At 35.6% G+C, this 23,113-nt stretch overlaps 1 protein-coding gene across 1 annotated transcript in view; it reads left to right on the top strand.

The window, feature by feature from the left end:
• The window catches only part of TIC21 (translocon at inner membrane of chloroplasts 21), a 29,996-nt gene that overhangs the window by 1,319 nt on the left and 5,564 nt on the right, over positions 1-23,113 (top strand). The window contains exons 2-3 of the mRNA XM_089787019.1: positions 11,801-12,058; positions 21,560-21,763. Of these exons, the coding sequence (XP_089643145.1) occupies positions 11,801-12,058; positions 21,560-21,763 (462 nt within the window). The remainder of the gene's footprint in view (positions 1-11,800; positions 12,059-21,559; positions 21,764-23,113) is intronic.

Here is a 23,113-nt window from a genome sequence, read left to right as displayed (position 1 = left end):
CAATATGAAGTTATCAACCTGGTCATTAGGTCCAAAGTGCACAAGTTAGAGTTCTCCTGAACACCAATATATTGAATAGGGTATTGGACAAACGTTAATCACATGTCTTGACTTTGACAACCCCTTTTTATCTTGTTTTCTATCAGAAGAGGGCCAGTACTTTATTTTTGGAAGCTGTCGTTATGAGAAAAATGTAAAAGTAATAACAAGTTGTCAGTAATAAAAAGGACATGGATGCAACAAGACATCAAATGGATGAGTAAGTGGAATATTCAATTCAATATGTGCCCCACAAATAATAAAGAAATAAAGGTCTTTGTTATGGAGAAATTCTTCAAGAGAAATTGGGGAAGTGAGATTGGGAGGAAGAAAATATATTATATAAATGAGTTCAACCCCACTTGTGATCAAATCCAAAAAGCGTACATAGGAGCCAACATTTTTTAGAGGGCTAAAATTCTTATCACTCAGCTGAGAACCAACTCTCACCAACTTTGTTGTGAGACCGGGCATTGGAAGAGGCCAAAGGAGGCTTGGGAAGAGAGAATTTGCAGATTCTGCAATTCTAGGAAAGTGGAAACTGAACAGCACTTTATTTTAGAATGTGAGGCCTACAAGGACAGTAGAGATAAATTTGCGGATACTATATGTGACAGTTCTTGGCATAACCTATTCAACGAAGAGTACATTGAGCAATTGGGTGGGCTCATCATCATCCTACACAAGAAACGAACGGAACTACTTAAGTCTGCTTAAGTTGTATTGCTGTCCCAGGCTATTTTTAGCCTTGCGGACGTTAATTTTTTATCTATCTATCTATCTATCTATCTAAAGGCAAGTTTAGAAGTAATAACAACTTCCCGTTTCTCTACGTTTTGTAGAGATCTATAAGTGTCACTTTATTTTTGGAAGTTGTCCTTAGGGAAATGTAGAAGTAATAACAACTTTACATTCCTGTTGGAGTTGTCATCAAGGGTGAGTTTAGAAGTATTAATAACTTTCCATTTCTCTATGTTTGTACAGATCTACTAGTGTATCTCAGTGTAGTGCTTTTATAAAGTACTTCTCCGTGATATTCACTTGCAATGTCTTATTTCGTCCTTTTACACATTTTCTCCCTTAGAAAAACTGACAAGCATTTTTTAAGAGGTTAGAGCTCAGGTCCTTCATTAAAGCCATTGTGTGCTGTATGTTTATAAGATAATTTTCCAATACATCGTCTTGCAAATAATGAAGTGTTCACTCTTGCTGAGTACCATTTCAAGCCTTTGGCTATTGCACAATTGTATAGAAGACCAGTGACTCTGCTTGATGAATAAATAAGATCCATCGCAGCTACAAATCAAATGCCAAGATAATCAACATCGATTTTCTTACAGGGAGGATTTGTATCAATTGAAGAATACAAACGTCTAGGAAATTTGAAACAATTCTAGAATGTTCGACATCAAAGTACCTTCATCCTAAATTTTCAGTAAGAACCATTCACCATGTCTAATGGAAAAGATGAAGTTTGAGGCAAGTGGTCCAATTTGTATGAACACGAAATTGCAATTAACACTACAAGCTGTCCTACATTAGGGACCTTGTCGTCAACCACAGAGAAAGAATGTTTGGCAAATTTGAAGTATTGTGAGAAAATTTGACTGACAAATCAGATCTTTCATCTTAAATTTTCAGTAAGAAATATTCACAATATCTAGATGAAACTTAGATCGAAGTTAAAACCAAACTAAATAGTCTGTTCTTTTATGAATACCAAATGGTGGTTAGCACTAAAATTATTGTGATTAGGAGCCCTAGTATCAACTGCAGCATCCAAAGTTGAAAATTTGACACATGAGACCCTCATCTTAAATTTTAAGTAAGAGGAATTCACAATATTTATGTGTGAATTAAGATGAATTTCAAGCCAAGATGTTATATTTTTTTATGAATGCCACATGGCAGTCAATAATAGAAGTTATCTTACATTGAACTGTGAACATTCTTTTGTTTTATCAGAGCCAAATTCATTGCACTGCATCAAAACAGCATATGGGCATCATCCTCAATCATTTTCAGATCCTTTATAGTGAGTGCCAAGGGACATGTGGATATCTTCCAAATTTCAGCAAAGTCGCAAGCTTTTTTGCAGGACTTAAAATATTTAAGACTCATTCTTAGTTGTCGATATAATTACCATATAGTTAGCTAGATGAGTCAAATTATAGCCTTGGTTCAATCATTTTTATGTGTGATAGGTACTCGTTATCTTGAAATATATTTTAGTCATAACATAACTTCAAAATTTGAGTTTCGTTGGATATAACATAACTTCATAGTGCAAGAGGAAGATGGATAAGGATTGTCATCTCTTTGGCCTAGTTGACATCCATTTCTGCAATTGCTTTCTGGTTTCTGGTTGTTTGTTTTTGTCCCAAGATTTCGATTCCTTTCCGATTGAAACTTTGATATGTTTCTTTACCTATTTTATCTGCAGTAGTAGCTTCTTGTGGTCACACATGCATGGCTTATCCAGAAATGTTTTCGTTATGGTAATTGGATACTTGTTAATGGAATTGAAAGTTACATTATAACAAATTTCAGAAATTGTAATCTAAACAAAACTAGAAACAATTTAAAGAAAACTAAATCTTACTAAAATAAATGACCATTAATTAATTAAACATTCTTTTAATACCCTCCCTTAATGGTCTACCAATCAACTACACCAAGTTGCCTACTAAATTTGACTTGTATGGGCTTAGAGACTTGTTGAAGATGTCTGCAGTCTGGTCCTCAATTGGAGCTTACTGCAGCTGTGCTGATCTATCTTCTATAAACTTGCAGATGAAATGACAATGAAGCTCAACGTGTTTGGTCTGCTCATGGAAGACTGGATTTTTGGCTAGTTTCAGCATCCTTTAATTGTCATAATACAAGCCTGAAGTACCTGCTTGAAACATTTGCATGTCAAAAAGCATAGTTCAAATTCAAATTGCCTCACAGGCTGCCTGAACAATTCCTTGAAATTCTACTGCAGCTTAGGAAAGAGCCACCACTTGTTGCTTCTTGCTAGTCCATGTGATTGCACTTGTGTCCCAATTGAAAATATACCCAGAAGTAGACTTTCTGTCATCAATAGAATTTGCTCAATCTGAGTCTATAAAACCAATAAGCCTAGGATCTTTGCTTTTGCTGTACAAAATGTCAAAGTCAGGAGTGCCCTTCACATATCTCAGCACATGCTTTGCAGCAACCCAATGTGCAACTTTTGGGGCTGTCACGAAATGAGAGATATAGCTCACATTATATTTGAGAAAAGTTCTAGTGGTGATGAAATAGATGAGGCTGCCAACTAGTTGCTTGAATGCTAATTCATTCACCACATGTAATAGAGTTTCAACCCTTTCTCATAGGTGTAGATGCAGCAATTGTGCATTTAAAACTTGTCCAACAAACTTTTGGCATACTTTGACTGAGAAATTCAAAAGTGGCTATTTGTCTGCCAAACTTCTACTCTAGTGATGATTAGGTCATCAATATGGGTGACAAGAAAGATATCACCACCAGTATTCTTAACATACAAATTGGGATCAGAAGGACTCCTGTGATAGCCTTGATCAACTAACTACTTATCAATTTCTGTGTACCAAGCTCAAGGATCCTGTTTGTGGCCAAAGAGTGCTTTCACTGGTTTGCATATGTAGTGTTATTTACTGGCAACTTTAAAACTTGGAGGCTGCATCATATAGACTTCTTTCTACAATTCACCATTGAGGAATGCATTATTGACATCCTTTTGATGGTTTTTCCATCTAAACTGGACAAGCCAAGTGGTTCTCATTTTGTTGTGGGAGCAAATGTCTTTCATAGTCAATGCCCTCTTTATTGTGAGAATCCTTTAGCTACTAACCAAAATTTGTACTTATCAAGAGTTCTATCAGCCTTATACTTGATTTATACACCCATTTGTAGCTGATGGGTTTCCTCCAAGGTGGAAGATTGGACAGGATCCAAGTGTTGGTCTTTAGAAGAGTAGCGTTCAGCTTCCATAGCCTATTCCTGCTCAAGTATTCTTTTAGCATTTGAATAGGCCTCTGGCTCATAAACATTGTGAATGTTGGCCAAGTTAATTGTTTTTTGCTTGCTCATGCGCCTAGTTGATCTACCCTCAATAAGTTCTTCATAATGAAGATTCACTGGTTGACTTGATCCGCCACTTGGGTTAGAGAATAGAAGCACCTACATCCAAGTCAGAGGTATCAAGGTACTTTCAGAGGTATCAAGATGACCTGGAGTACCTGGAACAAAGCCATTTGGATGTGGATCAAAATTTTCTTGAGGAAAGCTGGGTGGGCAATATCATGCCCGAGAGACTCCACAACTTTAGAGTCAGAGTCATTTGAATCCGTCCCATCAACTTGACCTAAGGGAAGATGAACACCTAAATTCTTAGCCTTCATGGGCTCATCCCCAGGGCTCAAAACTTGATAGAGAGCAGAAAGGGCCCTTATTCATCATTAAAATGCATTGTCGCAACTGAATATGAGACGATTATTGTTTACATCAATCAGCTGATAATCATTGTGGTTATCACTACAACCCATAAACATTGCAACTTGGAATCCAAGCTTAAGTTGTAGAGCGAAAAATCTTCAAATGAGTGATTTTGGGCGTCCCTCAAACCAAGCTTTCTCTAGGGTCAATAGCTTGTGTAGGAGAGTGGTTGAGAAAGTAAACTCGATGTGGCTAGCTAAAGGGAGGGAGAATTTTGTTTTGCCAACATCAGGTTGGAAGGATTGTGGTTATTCTGTTGATATCCAGAAGTTTTGTAGAATCAGCAAGAGTCTGAGTGGCAAGCTCATTCACAGAGCGTTCTGAAGAGAAGGGAGCAACCTTCTATGCATTTTGAGGAGAAGGGGGTTAGTAACTAAAAGAACCACAGATGACCATTTAGGATATTAAATAATGTAATGTTCTTTTAATGGTCATCTTAGTTGTTTTTGTTAATGATTGTTTCATTTAGAACATTGTCTTGTAATCTCTTATAAATAAAGACTTTTGTCTTTATTATAAATATCGATCAATAATAATAGTTTTAAGTGTTGTCCTGCATTTTGTCACCATAAAATGTTGATAACAGTACGCAACTTTTTCAAGCTAGTTTCATGTTTCTCTAAGCTTGAATTTGATATTCAATTGCTTAATGTTGATCGATTGATCCATTTCAATTTGAATATCAAGTTGTTTTACTGAAGGCCTTCGTCAAGTAGTTTTCGTTTTGCTTTCTGTTGAGCCTTTGCTTGATTTTTGAAGCCTTCACAGTCCGTTCTTTGCTTTTGAGTTTGTGTTTGCTTGTTTTTGGCCCTTTGAATTTGCTCATGTTATGCCTTTCAATTTCCCCTTCGATTCGGTCTAACCTAGAGGTCAATCGGAGTTGTCAGTCAAGAGATATGGTCATTTTAGTGCCTCAAAAGTGGACATTTTAGGTGCACTAGCACGAATTAAAAAAAATGATATTATATTTTCATTTTGACATTCACTTTTTGAAAATATAACATTTTATTCCCTTTTTGTTATGTTTTGAAGTTACTTTTCATTTAAATTTATAACTTAAAGTGACTATAGTGCACTTTATGTTATAATTTTAAGTTGAGTTACTTTTTAATTTTTCACTTAAAGTGACTATAGAACTATATAGTTACTTTTTAATTTTTTTAATTTTAAATCAAATACTTATATAAATGTCACTTTAACTTAATGTTTATGACTTATATTGATTAATATAATGCATAAATGTTATTTTTGACCCATATTGTTGACATTTTTATAAAAATAAGTGAAATGCATAATTTAAAAGCCTTAAAGTGGACATTTTATGTACATATGCATGTAAAAACCCATGAAAAGTGGAAACTTTTCATGCTAATGTATATGAAAACTCATTTTGAAGACCTTTTTCAAGTAATTACATCAAAAGCTTGTAAAAGTGGACTTTTTTGATGCAATGACATGAAAAGTTGAGTTTTCATGCTTGTGCATGAAAAATGCGACTCCAAAAAGTGAGATTTTGGAGATTTGCACATTTTAAAATATGTAATGGGCTTTAAAAAGTGAGATTATATCTCAAGACATATTTTAAAACATGCATTGGACTCAAAAAGGTCCTATTTTGCCTTCTAACATGTTTTAAAATATGTAATGAACATAAAATTGTCCTATTATGTGAAGAAAACATGTTCTTGCTCCAAAAACCTCCTATTTTGATCATAACTTTTGATTTTCTCCATGAATTTGAATGAAATCAGTTGCATTCATCATGTTTTGAAGAGGTGATCATTTTGCCGTCATAAAAAATCAAGTTATTGCACCCAAAAACGTGTTTGAAACTCCCAATCTAGGGCATTTTTTTGCATAAAACTCCATAAGTCTGCCAAGTTTGATCACGTTTTTGCATGAGACCAAATCGTTTTTACCTCATTAGGTGATTACATTGGTTGAGGATCATTATTTTGGTGTTAAATCATCAAAACGTTTTACTTTGAAGATCACGTTTTTTGCTTGTTTTGGCAAAAACGGCTCAAGAACATGCAATCTTTAAAACGTTGCAAGGAGGAGCTAATCTAAGGTATGTTTTGGCATTTTGCCAAATAATCTCCTTGTTTGCTGCTCTTCATCATTCGGATTTTGGAGATTTGAAAAGTTCTCATCATTTTTTGAAAAAAAATTCAAACAAAGAGCATCTTTTCCTTCATTTTTGGCACATATTCATCATGTAAGTGGACCTCTTCTTTCTTACATTTTAATTCATGCTTATCCTTGCTAATTTTATGCATGAAATCGTTGAATGGATGCCATTTGTGAAAATCTTTGCCTTAGAATATGCATTTTTCCTTTAAATATGAATTTCTTTTTCATTTTGATGTCTTTGGTTCTTCCCCAAGTTCCAAATTCGAATTTCATCTTTGGAGTGCATTGCATCTTGGCATGTTTTGAGTTGTTTTCAAAAGTGTCTTGTTTTTCTTTTGTTTTGGTTTTGTGTTTTTGTTTGCCGATTTTTTTCCTTTTGGAGAAGTTGCAAGTTTTTTCCCAAAAACTTGTTTTTCCTTCATTACATGCGAAAGCGTTATCATTTTTCACATTCCATTTTCATGTCATTACATCTCACATCTCATCCGACAAATGTGATTACATGTTTATCATCTCATTTGCCATCCGCACATGCATGTAATCCCATTTTCCACTTCCGTTTTCACCTATCTCACCTTTTGCTTTCATTTGCACGACACGATTACACGAAATGTCTTACGTGTAATTGCATCTAAAAGGTCCAATTTTGACTAAAAGTCAGTTTTTGTAAAGTCAAAAAGATGTCATTTTCTCCTCTCCATATGCATTCGCATCTCCATGAGCAAATACATGTTTATGTATCTTTCCATACTTTTCATCTTAGCCTTCATCCGAATATGCATGTAAAGCGTATCTTTCACTCACACTTGCATCTCATTTCACCCTCCACTTTCTGTTACATGTTGCATTTACATGTATTCCATTTTCCGTGCACTGACATCTTGAAAGCCCAAGTCACTTTTTGAAAATCGGCAATTTCCATTTACACACATTCTCATGCGCCAAACACTTTATTTCAAAAAAAAAAAAAAAGAGGAGTTAAAGGTGCTGATGGATAGTTGTTCTGAGTGTACATCCGAACATCGTCAAAAAGGTTTTCAAAGTGTCAAAGACTCCAGTTTGTGCCGATCTACAAAGGAGAATTCACGACAACTTGAGCGAGAAAAGATGGATCACATCAAGTTTCCACATGATAATGGACAATTGATCAAAGAGAGCTGGAGGTTGTCAAAAGACGCAACACTATGGTTATCAACGTGAATGCAGCAGTGCAAGGTACAGGAACTCCCAATCCTGTTATCATCTATGATTGCATCGTCAAGTACAAGGCCTTTTAGAATTGTTCTTTTCTCTTCTGTCTTCTTTCTTCTTCTTTCATGTTTGTAGTTGGAGAAGATGCATTACATGAAAAAGTGTAATTACATGTAATGCGAGTTACATGTGTATGTAAAAGATGTAATGTGAGTTGCACGTGTAGTTGCATGTAACCCTATATCTTCTCTTGTAGTTAGACTTGGTCAAAGTTGGTTGAGTTGCTCCCCCTTTTTCTCAACTTCTTTGCCTATATAAAGGAGTGCCCCTTCATTGTAAAAATTATCTTTTGTTGTATGCAAGAAAGCTCTGCCACATTTGTGCAAGCATAACTTTGATTGTGTAGTACGAATTTGAGAGAAAAGTGAATAAAAGAAGCAATTGGATTCGAAGCTTTGACTGGAAGCAATTGTGATAGAACAAATTAGAAGCTTTGACTATAATTTGTGCCTATTGTCTTGATTCATGTTATTATTGTGTGTTCAATAAAAGAGCATAGAGAGTTAAGAAACAATTGAAGCCCGAGCTTTGACCAGGAACAATTGTGAAAATCCATAGCTAGAAGCTTTGTCTGTGGCTTGTATTTTCATCTTAATTCGCAAAATAGTTAGATTGTTGTTACTTTTAGGATTCTTTGTGCCCTAATTGTAAACATTTTACCACATAGAAGTACAACAGGACTTAGAGCCAAATCGGTATGTTTTAGCTAGCCTTTGAGTTAGTGAAGATTTATCGATATCACTGTTTCCAGCTTTTGATAGAAGTGTAGTTAGAGATTTACCTTGCTCATTATTCATTCTACGAGTAAGTGGATCCTTTCTTGAAAGTTAAGAAGAAAGGATATTAGTAACACCCTGTTTAAGATCTCTCGACTTCTTGCTTACCTTGAGTTGATCCAAGGAACGGTGAAAAGGGGGAGCCTTCCCTTTAAGGTAGGAGAGACTTTGTCTCACACGCTGTGGCTGGTCGTCCTATTTTGCGACTGAATTTTTACCCAAAACTGTCGGTTGAAAAATATCCACCGAACATTAAGCACTGCCTTGGTGTTTTATCTTACAAATCTCACATAGTTGCAAGACTCGACATTATCATCTTATAACTAAGTAGTTGCAGGCATGCAACATTAAATCATGTCAGTGGCAAAGGTACTTGTGTGGCCACATCCAGTCAACATGTACATGCTCTTGCGTCTAGTAGTGAATATCTGGAGGAATTTGAAAAAGTTTGCTATTCTAAAACAAGTTTTCACTACTAGACGCAAGAGCAAGTACATGTTGACTGGATGCGGCCACACAAGTACCTTTGTCACTGACACAATTTAATGCTGCACGCCTGCAACTACATAGTTACAAGATGACAATGCTGAGTCTTGCAACTATGTGAGATTTGTAAGATACAATGCCAAGGCAGTGCTCAAAATTGTTATTATTGATCGATATATACAATAAAGAAGAAAGTCTTTATTTATAAGAGATTACAAGACAATGTTTCTAAATGAAACAATCATATACAAAAAAGAATGCAATTCTAGTATCTTCCACTTTTATAGAAAGTTTTGATTTGTAATGCTCAACTTCTCTGTTTGATCACGTTAAAGTCATGCAAATCAACTAAACAATATCCTCATCATGGGCCTTCTCTTCTATGATGAATTTCTTGGTAAGAGCAAGAACAACCATCTCCATAGATGCTTGTTTCTTAGACATGAGATCTTGTTGCCTGGTGGTGTTATGTTGTGACTTCATTACATACTGCATGTTTGATTCCAGAGTTCCAGTTCTTGCAAGATTATCTTCGCTTCCTTTGGGATTTTCCTCACTTCTTGATTCCACTTTTATAGTAAAGTGTGATTTATAAAGCTCAGCTTATTTCCTCTTTGATCATTTTACTGTCATGGAAATCAACCAAACACTATCCACAACAACCAAAGATTAAACTTACTTTGACACCAATATGAACCATTTGTTGGAAATTATAGAACATTAGAATGCTGTTTGACTTGAATGTTGGTTCCATTTAAATGATAGTTTTGAATGCAACTTGTTTTAAGGGTCTATTCGGTTTGTCGAAGATGACAGGAATTGGCTTTTTCAAAAGATCCGTATTTGAAATTTTTTGCATTTGTTTCAAAATTGGCAAAATGGAATTAGAATACCGGACTTCCAATTTTGTCTCAAAATCAGGTTTTCCGACTTCCTACTAGCAAGTAGGAATTGAAAATCAAAACTTGGTTATGTTTTTTGAGGAGTGTAAAAACAATATATTGGACTACTTTTTGAAGTCTACCTTCAGCTCCAAGTTTACGCATAAAAATGTGTCTTCACATGCATCTTCCAAGTGAAACAAACAGTTCAAGTAAAATCCCAAAAATAGGAATGAAGATTTGCAAAACCATGATTTGGCAAAACCAAGATTTGTAGAAATCCTGATTTCTACAATTCCACGAACCAAACGGACCCTTAGTGCTCTCTTATTGTTGGAAATGACACCAATACTGCAATTTTTAGTTGTTGAAAATAAAACAAATATTGCAATGGCTGGAAATGAAATGGAAAAAAAATAAATTACAAACCAAAGCAAAAATGAATTTGGAAACCTTAGTGTGGGGCAAACCAACTGAATGTGACAATAGTTCAACTTCTATTCCTTAGCCAGACCAAAACAATTACATAATAAGAAAAGATTATGCTACAACATGCATCCTATTGTTATGCTTACTCAAACTACTCTTTTCTCTATATTGTTTTGTTTCAACCAAATGAATTCCTTAGCTTACTTTCACACTGTTACATGCAAATCGATTTGCGTTTCTCATTTATAGAGCCTTTGGGAGGATCCTTTATGCACCAAAGGGCTCCTGATTAGCTTTCTGTGGAAGAGACACCATTATCTGATCTTACTACCTGTTAAGATTTGAGTAACAAAACCATTAGACTAGACTGGGAGAAGCCATTATTTGCCAAAAAACTGTGATGGACAATTCCATATCTGTCATCTGGGAAATGTGAAACCTCTACTTAACAATAACTGCCATTTGGAAAAAGTGAAACTGCCAGGTGACAAAGGGCAATTACTTTCTGAAACATTCCAAAGTGCCAGTTGACAAAGACGCAACTGCCATGTTATGCTTATAATTTTGTCATTTATATAAACCTAAAGTCAAATAGAAATAATATGACATTCTGTGAAAGAGGGGTTAAGGTCTTTTATTGTTTGTGTTCTTTTAGGTAATTGTGAATCAACTATTCTTGGGATTGTGTACCATTCTTAGATGTATTCCTCTCACCAAAGAATGCTACTAAACAACATTCAGCCTGTCGGAGAGCACCATCAGCTCTAATGAAATTCAGAAGAAAAAATGGATTTATGACTTTAAGTAAGTGTTAGAGAACTATTCTTGGAATTATGTGCTATGCATGCATATATACTTTTTGTGAAATGTAGCAAACAACATTCAGCTTTTCCCAATAGAGAGTGGTATCACCATCAACTTAAATCAAATTTATAGGAAAAGGGGTTCCACATTTGAAGGATTTCAACAAATTTAAGAACATTGTGGAAGTTTTCAAGTGCCTTTGTAGATCCTCCACCAGAGTTGTCCTTGCTAGATATAATTTTGAAGTACATTTAAGTGTAGACCCTTGTATGAGTTTGCTGGAAATGTTGTTGATGAATATACAGTTGATATGTGAATTACTTTTATGACTTGAATATCTAAACTTAGTCAAGAGCATTGCAGTAGTTATTGAATTTCAATTTCAAATCTTCTTGCATTGCACTCAAGAAAAAAGCACGTACTTAAGTTGAATGACATATATTAGAGAAAAATACATCATAGAATTGTTAGCTTCAAATTAATGTTGTTGATGCATAGGTTTCCAAACGGCTAGAAAGGACTGGAATGTATTTTAAGCGGCTGGGAGGGTTGGGTTTCTGGAGCCAGCTTGTATGCACAGTTGTATCTGCTGTGATACTTTCTTTCTCAGCAGTCATTACTGGGAGCCCTACATCTCCACCAACATTTTACTTGACTGCTAGTGGAATTGCTGCAGCTTTTTTGTCTGTCTTCTGGTCTTTTGGGTACATTCGGCTATCTGAGCGGCTTCGGAAATATGCAAATGATCCTGCAAAGGTAACAAGAGTGAGATGTGTTAACTATTAGTCTATTTCAGCCAAAACGTTTATTTACTGTTTGGAAATAATAAATGCAATATAGACATTAGTGTGAAGTTAAGAAGAATTGCTACAATATATTCTATTTTATTGATTCATAAACTCTAGTACAACACATGTTCTATATTTAAGCAGCACTTTAGTGTTCACAAACAAGAGTTTTCATATCATGCAATTTTTATTTTCCAGGTGAACCTTTATGATTATATTTCTCAACAGTCATGATATTTCCATAGTCCATACTATTGCTTACGATGCTTCTGGATTTAATTGTCTCACGATTTTTAACATCGACTTTTCATATCACACTTCATTACCTGTCATCAGGAAGAAGAAACATGATCAGTTGATGCTTTTTAAAAGGAGGGAGTACCTGAAATGGAAAACAAGATGGTGAAGACAAAGACAAAGTGAAGTGCATGAAAAGAGAGTAACACCAAACAATTAAAAAGTTAAAAAATCACAAGAAATAGATTTAAAAGAGGAGCAAAATTAAGATAAAAAAAGGAACCAATTGAAAGAGAAAAATCAAATTTATCAATCCCAGGAGAAAGATATGATAAAAAGGTTTACTGATAGGATGCAAAATAGAGAAGACAAATGACTATCCTGTTTTACAGTAGTTTTCTGTTTCCTGTCTTCCAAATTGTTTAGATCCTATTTTTTTCGTCCGGTCATTAAACTTTTTTATTGGATCTTTCTTCTGGTACCGAACATTTTGGAATTTCGTTTATTGCTTGAGGTTTTTCTTTCATAATTGGTTCCTTGTTTGTGTTTTACTTTTACCTGTTTTAGTTTACTTTTCTCACGTTTATTTTAGTTTACTTTGTGTTTTCTCACGTTTTCTCTCTACTATCTCTTTATTTGTTTGGTGTTTCTGTCCTTTTATCCAATTTCTTTTTGTCTTTGCCCTCTCCGTCTTCTTGTTTTCTCCTCCAGGTTCTCCCTCCTTTTAAGGAGCATTGTTTGCAATCTATCCTTCATGTTTTCTATCTCTGATGTTAGATCATGGTATCTGAGCTGAAACATTGACATTAAAAATCTTGACTTAGTTAAATATAATGTTTTTTTAAGAGATAATATTTCTGTTTGTAAATATTATTGAATCACTTGAGAGTTTTGGAGTTGTGATATTTGTCACAAAATCTATGATCATATATTTCAAAATGCATTCTCATCCTTGACATATCCTTGGGCTGATAAAAAAATTCATTAGTGAAAAACAACAATGACTTGAAAGTATGCTATGTACATGTTTGTTAGCAATAAACAGTCATATTCGTTAATCTTTAAGTTGCGCTAGCTGAAACTATACCATGTACATGTTAGATAACAATGGACAGTAATATCCATTTAACTTTAAGTTGTAAACAGGAATCAACCTGGTGCACTACAGGGCACCGTAATCTAGATTTTATATTAACGTACATAGCACTAGACATCTGTATCCATCAAACTTTAAGATGCAAACATGATTCAAACTAGAGATGGACACTATAAATTTGCAAAAGTAAAGCTACTGAATTGGATCGATGGTGGGAGTGTTTGTGTTAAAAATCATTAGATAGAACACAAAAGCAAATGTGCTGATGGAATCCTCTCCGATGCAGTTGCTTGCAGTCAGACCAGTGCAAGAAGTTTCAGGCTCTTCTGGTGGAAAACTTTTCCAAGATTTTCAAAGGATTGTCTGTAATAATACTAGTAGTCACGATAGAGTAAATAAAAAACAGCTCAATAAACTTAAATCAGGCTTGTAATCCACATATCTGCCTCACATAGCTCACAGAGTTTGAGGTAGCTCCTTCAAGAGTCAAAAGATCCAGTATTCTTTTGACCAATGGAGCAGTTGAACCTTTCACAAATGATGGAAAAAATAACTGTTTCTATTCTCTTTATGCTTCTGGGTGAGATTGTGTGTGAGTTTATCAGCATCAACGTTTCGGATCATATTCAATGATCCATCATCAGGATGAGAGAGCTGAGAAAGAAAAGAAATAATAGGCTGCAGACCCAGACTGGATAGAAAGAAAAGGAGAGGGGACCAGGAAGGGGACATTTCTGTTCTGTTCAGCTCAGCTTGTAACAGAAAACTACAAAAGGCTTTCAGCATTTGATAGCAATATCTTAATGATGCTCGTCCAATACTCACAGGGCATAGATCACATTGCAGGTAAGTTGCAGCATACGTAGCATACACTCGAACCAAGACAGCTGATGCTAAAATCCACAGAAAACAGCACAGAACTCAACTGGCTCTGATACCTTGAAAAAAGCACAAAATAAGACAAACAAAACAGCTCATAACTCTGCAAATTGGAGCACACTGCCAGATTCAGGCATTCAATTTAAATGCAAATGTACAATTAATCTACAGGTGCTGCAGAGAGTTAGAGAGCCCATTTATTATGGACTGGTGAGCATGGATAGTGGGAGATGGCTGGGCGGCTGCACTTGGTACTGTTGAGAGAGAATTGATTTTCCTATTCTCACAGATATATCACCCCAGCACGACAGGGATGGAGGGATGGCTAGATGTCCATTTGAGCATGTGTGGCCATCTGTCTCCCAGTAAAACACAGAACTTATAGAAGACATTCCTATGGGCATCAGATACGCATATCCACAATATTGTGGAAAAGTAGATGTTTTAATTTCAGCTTGATTTCTCAGCCAATCAAGTCTGTTCAGCTATAGCTTTTGACAGGAAAAAAAGTTCTATAACCTCACTTTAATGGATGAAACTCAGAACTAGATTAGTTTGATTAGATTGAAATGAGAATAAATGAACCCTTATTGAGAATAAATAAACAAAATTTGAAGGCTAACATTATCATTTTGATATATTTTTAATACATTTAATCAGTTTCAATAAATTCTTTGTATTAATTTTCTGGATATAAAAGATTTTCAATTCTGGCCTTGCCTGATAATTAGAAAATGAAATTTCATATACAAATAATCAGCAAAATTAGAATCTTCATGGTGTGTCCCCTATTTTGTTTTAAATATGAAAAGGTTCAAAACTGCAACTGTAGAGGATTCAAGTCCTGGATCTGAAGGGAAAACTCTTTGGACTTGGAAAATAAATTATAAAAATTAGAAAATTTCAACCTTGAAATATTTTGTGTCCTTGGCCAATGACGATATTCTGTTATTGTCACATGTCACATTGTGATTTTGTAACTGCACCCTCTTCCTTGACAGTGTCTTTCCCCCACACAGCATTCCACTCCTCAGATGGACTTGTCTCCTTGCTGCCATTCCTATTCTGCTGTCTCTGTTGCAGTTCCAGTGGTTGAGCAAGCACCAATTGATTCAGCCAGCTCCAACCGGTTCAGCAGGCACAAAGCGATTCTGTTCAGCAGGCACAAAGCGATTCTGTAGGAGCTTGGCTCTGGGATGCTAACTGTTCTCCCTCACAGACGACTGACCCCAGCAGCCATGGTCTGTGTATCTGATGTCAATGTTCAAAAATTGTCTTGTTGCCAATGACTCTTCTGCAGATATTCCAGTTACGTCTGCCGTTTGTTGCTCTTGCATACTTTCTTATAGTGGTTGCATTAATTTCCCTAATGAGGTTTCTTGTAGGGGTTACATACCTCGTATCCTTTCCTTGTCCTCTCGAGTACTGAGGAGCAGTGGCTCATTTGTTTCATCCCTTTCCCCTCATACTTGCCACATGTCTTCTGCTGAGCTAGTTGCTCCGGATCTCTCTCCTCTCTCTTTCTCATGTGGCTGCCCCTTCCTGCTTGATCTCCTCTCCTAGTCAACCTGTTCCTTGCCTTCCCCCTATCTCTCACCCTTCTCCTTATGCTTCGGTCTGCCAACCTCGCAACCCCAACCATCTTTTGATTAATGACTGGGATTCGAAATTGGTGATTAACCTCTCCTCTGTTGTCCTTGACCTGCTTGCTTTCAATTCCCTCAAGCGGGGTCTCAACTTTTCCTCTGGCCCCCACTCCATTCCTTTTATTGACTTCTTCACCAATATTGAAAATGTGGTCTGTCCTCTCCCTTGTAAGGTGGTTTAGGAGGTGAGACAAGATTGTGCAATTGCCCTCAGGCATGCAAAGCTGCCTAAGTGTAACATTCCCTAGGCTGAATTTCTTACCTTTAAAATCCTCTTGAGCAATATTTACTTAATTATTTCTGAAGCCAATAAAGGTAATGCCACAATCATTATGAATAGGCAAGATTATATCACTAAGATGCGTGACCTTTCAGACACGAGTCTACAAAATTGTTGCTCTCAACCTATGCGCTAAGATTCTTAAAAAATGTTAGAGTGGCAATCTGTGGCTCTTCATTTGGTGAGGCCACCAAGAGGTACCTAATTCCTTCCAAACAAGTCACCCTTACATCTATGGGGGTCCCCAAGATTCAAAAACCCAATGTCCCTCTTAGACCCACCATGGACAACATTAGCTCGCCCACTTATTGCCTATCTCCGAACCTCATGAAGTTAATTTTGCCTCTTGTGGGTAATTGGGATCCTTCCATCAACGTCTCTGACCATTTTGTTGACTTCATCAAAGATTCCAAATTGGAAAGTAGTGATATTTTGATCAGATTTAATGATGTCTCCCTCTTCGCCAAGGTTCCTCTTCTTGACGCCATTGGGATTGTCAAATGTAAGGTTAGTATCAAGATCACTTCTCTGGTGGACTTGTGCTTGAGATCCACCCCTTTCTCCTTCCATGGTGTCATCTATGAGCAGGTTGACGACATGGTGACAAATTCTCCCCCTTCACCCATCATGGCTAAGCTTTATATGGAGCACTCTAAGAGTATGACTTTTCCTCTTTTCCTTTCAAATACTATGTCGATGACACCAACGTGTATTGGCCTCATGGTCTTGATAAATTGGAGGAGTTTCACACTCACCTTAACAACTTGCCCCCTTGCATTTCCTTTACCAAGGAGCTTGAGCCTGGTGACTGTTTGCCTTTACTTGATGTGTTACTCGTCAAGAAACCTGGTGGCTCTCTTGGTTGTCGGGGGTTTTGCAAGTTCACCCACATCAGCTTGTATCTCCTTGCTTCACCTCATCATCACCCGTGCCAAAATGTTGAGATTCTTAAGACCCTAGCTTTGAGAGCCCTTCATAATTGTGATGAGGACAATGTGAACCAGGAGTTGGCCCATGTTCATCAAGTCTTCAAGCTCAATGGGTATTCTGACAAGAAAATTTCCAAAGCTTTTTGGTAGGCCTCTTTTCATTCTACCCCTATGCCCATCCCTTCCCAACCCCTCGCTCCCCTTTTACTGAAGGCATTTCCCACAAAATCTCTAAATTCTCCTTAAAAAAAGCAGTGTGTGGGTGTGCCTTCAAACTCTTGTCCACCCTTAGAAACCATTTACCCCCCCCCCCCCCTTCTCGTTCAAAGATTCCAAAGTCTATATGGTTCGATGTTTTTATGGTTCTCCCTACATTGGTGTAACTAGCAGAGTTTTTGTCACAATAATCAAGGAACATAGTGTTGACATCAAGCATGAGTAAGTGTGTAAATTTGCCTTGGCTAAGCATTCATCTTCCACCAAGCATCATATTTGTTTGGTAAACACCTAAATCCTTGCCAAAGAGGATACTTTCTTTAAGAGGAAGACGAAGGAGATTGCAATTGTGACGAAGGGTGGGCTCTCAACCTTCCTTGGCATCCTCCTTTATTTTCCCTCAAGGTCTTTGATCATCCTCCCCTTTTAGTGCCTCCTCGCTTATTATTTCTCCTCTCACCCCTCCTTTGGCTATGGTCTCTGTGTGTGTGTGTCATCCTTCTTTTGGTTTGTCTTTCCCCTTTCTTGGTGTCTTTCCGTTCGTCCCACCCTATCCTTCTTGGTTTTCTTCCCGCATCTCCTTGCCTTCTCGGTCGTCATACTCTAGGTTGAGTTGTTCCCTCATTTGGTCCTCGTTTTTGCCCTCTTGTGCTACTCTTGACCCCCCTCATTTGCCTTGGTTTTAGTTACTCCTAGAGTTCTTTTAGCTGGCTGACTCTTTGCCCTCTTGTCTAATTCTTTTCACATGGTAATGCTTCTCTTTCGTTCTACCTTGGTTGTATCATCTTTGACTCATATTGTCTTTAGTGGCTTGTGCTTCTTGTGTCCTAGGTTTCTTGCTTGCTTTTAGGTTTATTCAGTCTTGCCCTCCATTTTGGGTTTGTATTTTTTTTCTTACTCTCATTTGGATACACACACACACACACACACACACACACACACACACACTCACTTAGGGCCCGTTTGGCAACTGGAATTAGAGTGGAATAGGCAGTTGAGTATTCCTAAAATTTTATATCCTTTGTTTGGTTGTGTCAGATTGGAATTAAGAATAGGAATAGGTATTCCAATTTTGGGTAAAAAAGAGCATTTGTCCATTTCACCTAAATAGGTGGAATTGGAATACATATTCCTATTCCAAATTTTATGAATAAAAAAAGATAATATATCAAGTCTGATTATTTCACAGCTCAAGTTCTGACGCTCGTTCGTTCATTCACACGAGGATTTGGGGAGATTTGCAGAGAAGTGGTGCATGTTTTGATGTGTTTCCGTTTAGCACAATTTACTCTATATTCATTTTCATTTTATTTCTAGGATTGCATGTTTGCATTTGATATGTTTGCATTTACAGAGCTTCCGGCTATTCCCGCTTGGTACAGAGCTACCAACTGCTACCATACTGTGCCATTTACATTTGAAATAAGTCTCCATCCACAATGACCCATAACGCACAAGTCTCCATCCAGCATGACCCATCAATAATGGTCGTCTCTTCTCTTTTTCCTGTGAAAAGTGCCCACAAGAAATGCTGCCCGGCCAACAATCAACTGTTTGGATTGACGAAAAACCCAAAACCTGTGATGTCCATCCGGTGCATTACAATGGGGTATGGCCATGAATTTGCAACTACAACATCATTCACAATCACACAAGCCAAAAGGGGAAAAAGAGGCTTTCTGTCTTGGTCCGCAATGTGATCAGATTTTGTTCTGAATGGTTACAATCAAATGATGTCCAGGCAATTTCAATTTGGGTGAACCAAACAGAGAATAGGAATACGAATGCTCATTTTCTATTCCTACGTTAACATATCCCGAATATGTATTCCTATTCCTGCAGCCAAATAGGCCCTTATAGTCCAATATGGTTCTTTGTTTTTTGGCTTTTTTTTAAGTTTTGTTTTTTTTGGTATTGGTAATGGGACAAAGCCGATATCAATATGGGGCTTGAGTAGACTCGAACTCAAGACTTCCCAGATGAGAGGCTTTCAAGTTACCGCTGTGCTGGGAGGTGTTCCTAGTTAGTTGTTTAGTTTTCCTTATTAGTATATATATATATATATATATATATTTTTTTTTTTCTTTCTTCTTTCTATTTTAGTTATTACCATTTTCTAAATATAAAATTATTAAATATCTATAAATATTAAGATATGGATATAAAGATATTTATACTATATATATAGTTTGGTATGTATATATATATATATATATATATTTTCATTGTTTTTTATTTTCTACATATTTTCTTGTTGATTTATTTTCCTATTTGCTGTCATGTTTTGTTTGGAGTTTTATTTTAGTTCATTTTTAGTTTTTCGTTCACTTCCTTATTTATTTTTTACTTTTATTCCATTTTTATGTATTTATTTAATTTTCATTAATTTGCTTTGGTTATATTGTTCTCATTTATTTTCACTTTATTTTATATTTTTGATCTATCATCTTTTAGTTATTGTCGATCTTGTCCATTTCATTCCTTTATTTATTTACTCCTTTCATTTTCTCTATGTTGTTTATTTTTCATTTTTGCCTTCCTTTACCCCCTCCCCCCGTTAGATTTTTATTGAACTTCTTTGTTACAGTATTCAACTTGTTTGTTTCAGTTTTCTTTTTATTTGGCCTCTTTATTGGTTTATTTGCATTTCCTTATAATTTATTTTTGATCCTCCCTTTTCATATTTTGTTGTCTTCCTTCTTGTTCATTTTAATTTTTTTCTTTCTTGTTTTATATCTCTTTCATTTATCTTGATTTATATTTGTTTTTTATTTTGATTCTTTTTAATTTTATATCTTTCCATTTTTTGTGTTTTGTTGTACTCTTCAATTTGTTTGTATGGGTGCTTTTATATACATGTGTATGTGTGGGTATATTTTGATACATATCAATATGTATGTGTGGGTATATTTATATACATAAATATGTTTTTGCATATTTATTGATTTATTAGTTTAGTTTATTTTACTTTTTTATTTTTACATTTTGTTTCTTATATACTTATTTATTTCTTCTTGGTCTTTCATTCTCAGGTAGTGTCTTATTATTTTGGTTATGCTTATTGGCATTTTTTGCTTTTGAGGTGGGTTGTTGAGATGGTTGCTTTTTTGTGTTTTTATCAGTTTAATTATTCTATTAATGCATGATTTTTCATGTGAGAAATTTTCCTGAATAAAATCAACATTTTATTATTTACCATCTTTTTGTCTTTCTTTGTCCGTATCTCCGTGTCATCCACTGAACATGAGAGACCTCTCTAGGTTTTGTCCACATATGTGTAAGCTTTAATTTTAGTTTTCCCGTGTTAAATAGTGCAGGTGGTATAATCACTTTTTTTTTTTTCTATCTATATGTACATCCTTATCAACTAGAGTTTTGACATTTTCAGCTCCTCTTTGGCTTCATTTGACTTTAGCTCTTTTTTGTATCAGTTTGTAAAATCGTTCTAGTATCCATCACAATTCATGAATATTAAATAATGGACTGAGGATGGACAATCTAATTTCGAGAACAGAGTAACATTGTTCAAGGTAACACAATATTTCTTACCGAAGGTGACTAAACAATAATTCTCTTCATGCTCTAATTTATAGTAAACTATTTAATCCTTGAACATTCTCTGACCCTAGAGCAACATAGTCTGGAGAAGGAATCCTTCATGCAGGTGGGGTCCAGGGTAATTATTAATCCAGGTGACTCAGTATTATATTCATGGATATGATTTCTATTAACTAATGGACGCAGGAAGGATGAAAGGTTATGTGGTAATTTGTGTATCTATTTAGTATTTTGCTCTGTAGTTGATTCCGAATTCTGTTCTTCTCCATGCTTCTTACTATAAGTCTTTTACCCGCATTTGTGAACAGCGATTGATTTGATGAGAACCTTACTTTATATGTTTGAAATCCAGACTTTTATTTTATATACTTGAAATAGTAGATTATTATTGTTCTACACAATTATTGAGTATCTAAAAATTAATTTAAATGAATACAGTGTTGCTGAATCAAAATTCTATTGTGACTTGAAATCTAGTGCCATTTTCTTTTACTTTTGTCTTTTGTCTAGATATGTCCTATTTAATCTCGTCTCACAATTACTTTGTCACATCACTGTTGATACATCTAGACTGGTTTATGAACTTAAAAATATGTTTTTGAGATCAACTACTACATGTGTTCCACAGGCTCCTCTACGCGCTGATGTTGTGAGAAACCTAAAAAATGGAATCATCATAAACATTCTTGGAATGGGTGCAACTGTGCTTGGCATACAAGCAACTGTAGGGGTTTTAGTGGCAAAGGCTCTAACTTCTTCAGCTAACCCGTATTACCAAGGAATATCTCCAGGTTACAGTCCAGTTCTGGCTCTTGATGTCTTCTTGGTGCAGGTATTTATTTTATTTTTAAAGATACAAAACATTTGATGTTTCCAATTTTGATTCAGATGTTGCATGTGCCTCTTGAGTCTTAATGGAGTCTCTCACTGTTTGATTATTCAAGTGCCAAGTTATTCACAACTATAGCTTTAAAGTTTAAACTTAAGACTATATTTTAAAAATGTGACAAATTTGTTTCCTCTGAAAGTTTCTTCTGTTCAATAAGTTTCCTCTTTGGGTTCAACTCAAAAGACTTGTGCATTGCTAAGGTCTTAAATGTACAATTGATCTCAGATACTATATAGATCAACTGTCAATTCTCATGATCAATAAATTGTTGAAATCAAGAACCATTTATTGTTAAACAGAAAAAAACAGGGTTGTTAGAGGAGAAAACGATACACAAATGGGGATTTTCAAGTAAATATCTGTCTGAAATGTTTGGGGAACATTCATCCAATTCTGTATCTGTGTAAAAGCTAATCATTTTAAGATCTAATATCTGTTCAATGATAGCTCATGACCAGCATGGTTGTGTCCAAGAACTCGTATATTTTAAAGATTTTGCCATTCACAGTGCTACTGAGTGAATCTAGGAAATTGGTTTACATTAATGATTTATTCTAGAAGATACAAGCTTAAGACTTCAGTCCTGTACTTGTTCCCTTCAGCAGAAGTAGGTACTATTTTTTTTCCAATAGAAGTGCCCGGTATTATTTGTCTTCTAGTTCATTAAGGAAAGTAGGGGAACGACTAGTCCAAGGTATAGATGATAACTGGATGAAGCAAAACAACATATAGATGTAGTCCATTGTCCTCATAACCCATTGAGTTCTCCTCTCCATCCACCAAGCACAGAACCATCACTAAAGCCTTTGACACTTACAAGAAAACTGAAGTTACAATTAAAATAAATATTTAACAAAGTGGAATTTAAAAGATATAAAATGTTTGAGATTACCTTGATATTCTTTACAACTCTCCACACAGAGATATGTGAAAAAGTGCCTTTACTACCTTCTCTCTATCAACCTCTTTGAATAAAATAAATTCAGCCATTGTGAGCTCACATGCATCTATTTCAAATATCTCAACAAAGTACAAATTGTGATATCCCCTTCTGAGGAGTAGTTGGAGGTGTCTGTTAGCCTATTTTATTCCCAGAGCATATTTATAAGGAAATAAATTCAATCAATTAATTAAAGCTGTCCAATAAAGTACATTTTGGTAATGATTAATGTGACTGTAGTGAAAAATTGGAAGGAGATATGAAAGTCACCCTATTAAGTGAGCTATTATTTCCCCTTCCAAAAGTAGTTGGAGGCGACTGTTTAGCCTTTTTTTTGCCTCCTGTAGGTTAAG

This window comes from Cupressus sempervirens, chromosome 6 (assembly GCF_028749045.1).
Source record: "Cupressus sempervirens isolate cs-2001-9-10 chromosome 6, ASM2874904v1, whole genome shotgun sequence".
In the NCBI taxonomy this organism is placed as follows: Eukaryota; Viridiplantae; Streptophyta; class Pinopsida; order Cupressales; family Cupressaceae; genus Cupressus; species Cupressus sempervirens.
The sequence above is the reverse complement of the archived record's forward strand: the minus strand, read 5'-3'. Positions and strand labels throughout refer to the sequence as shown.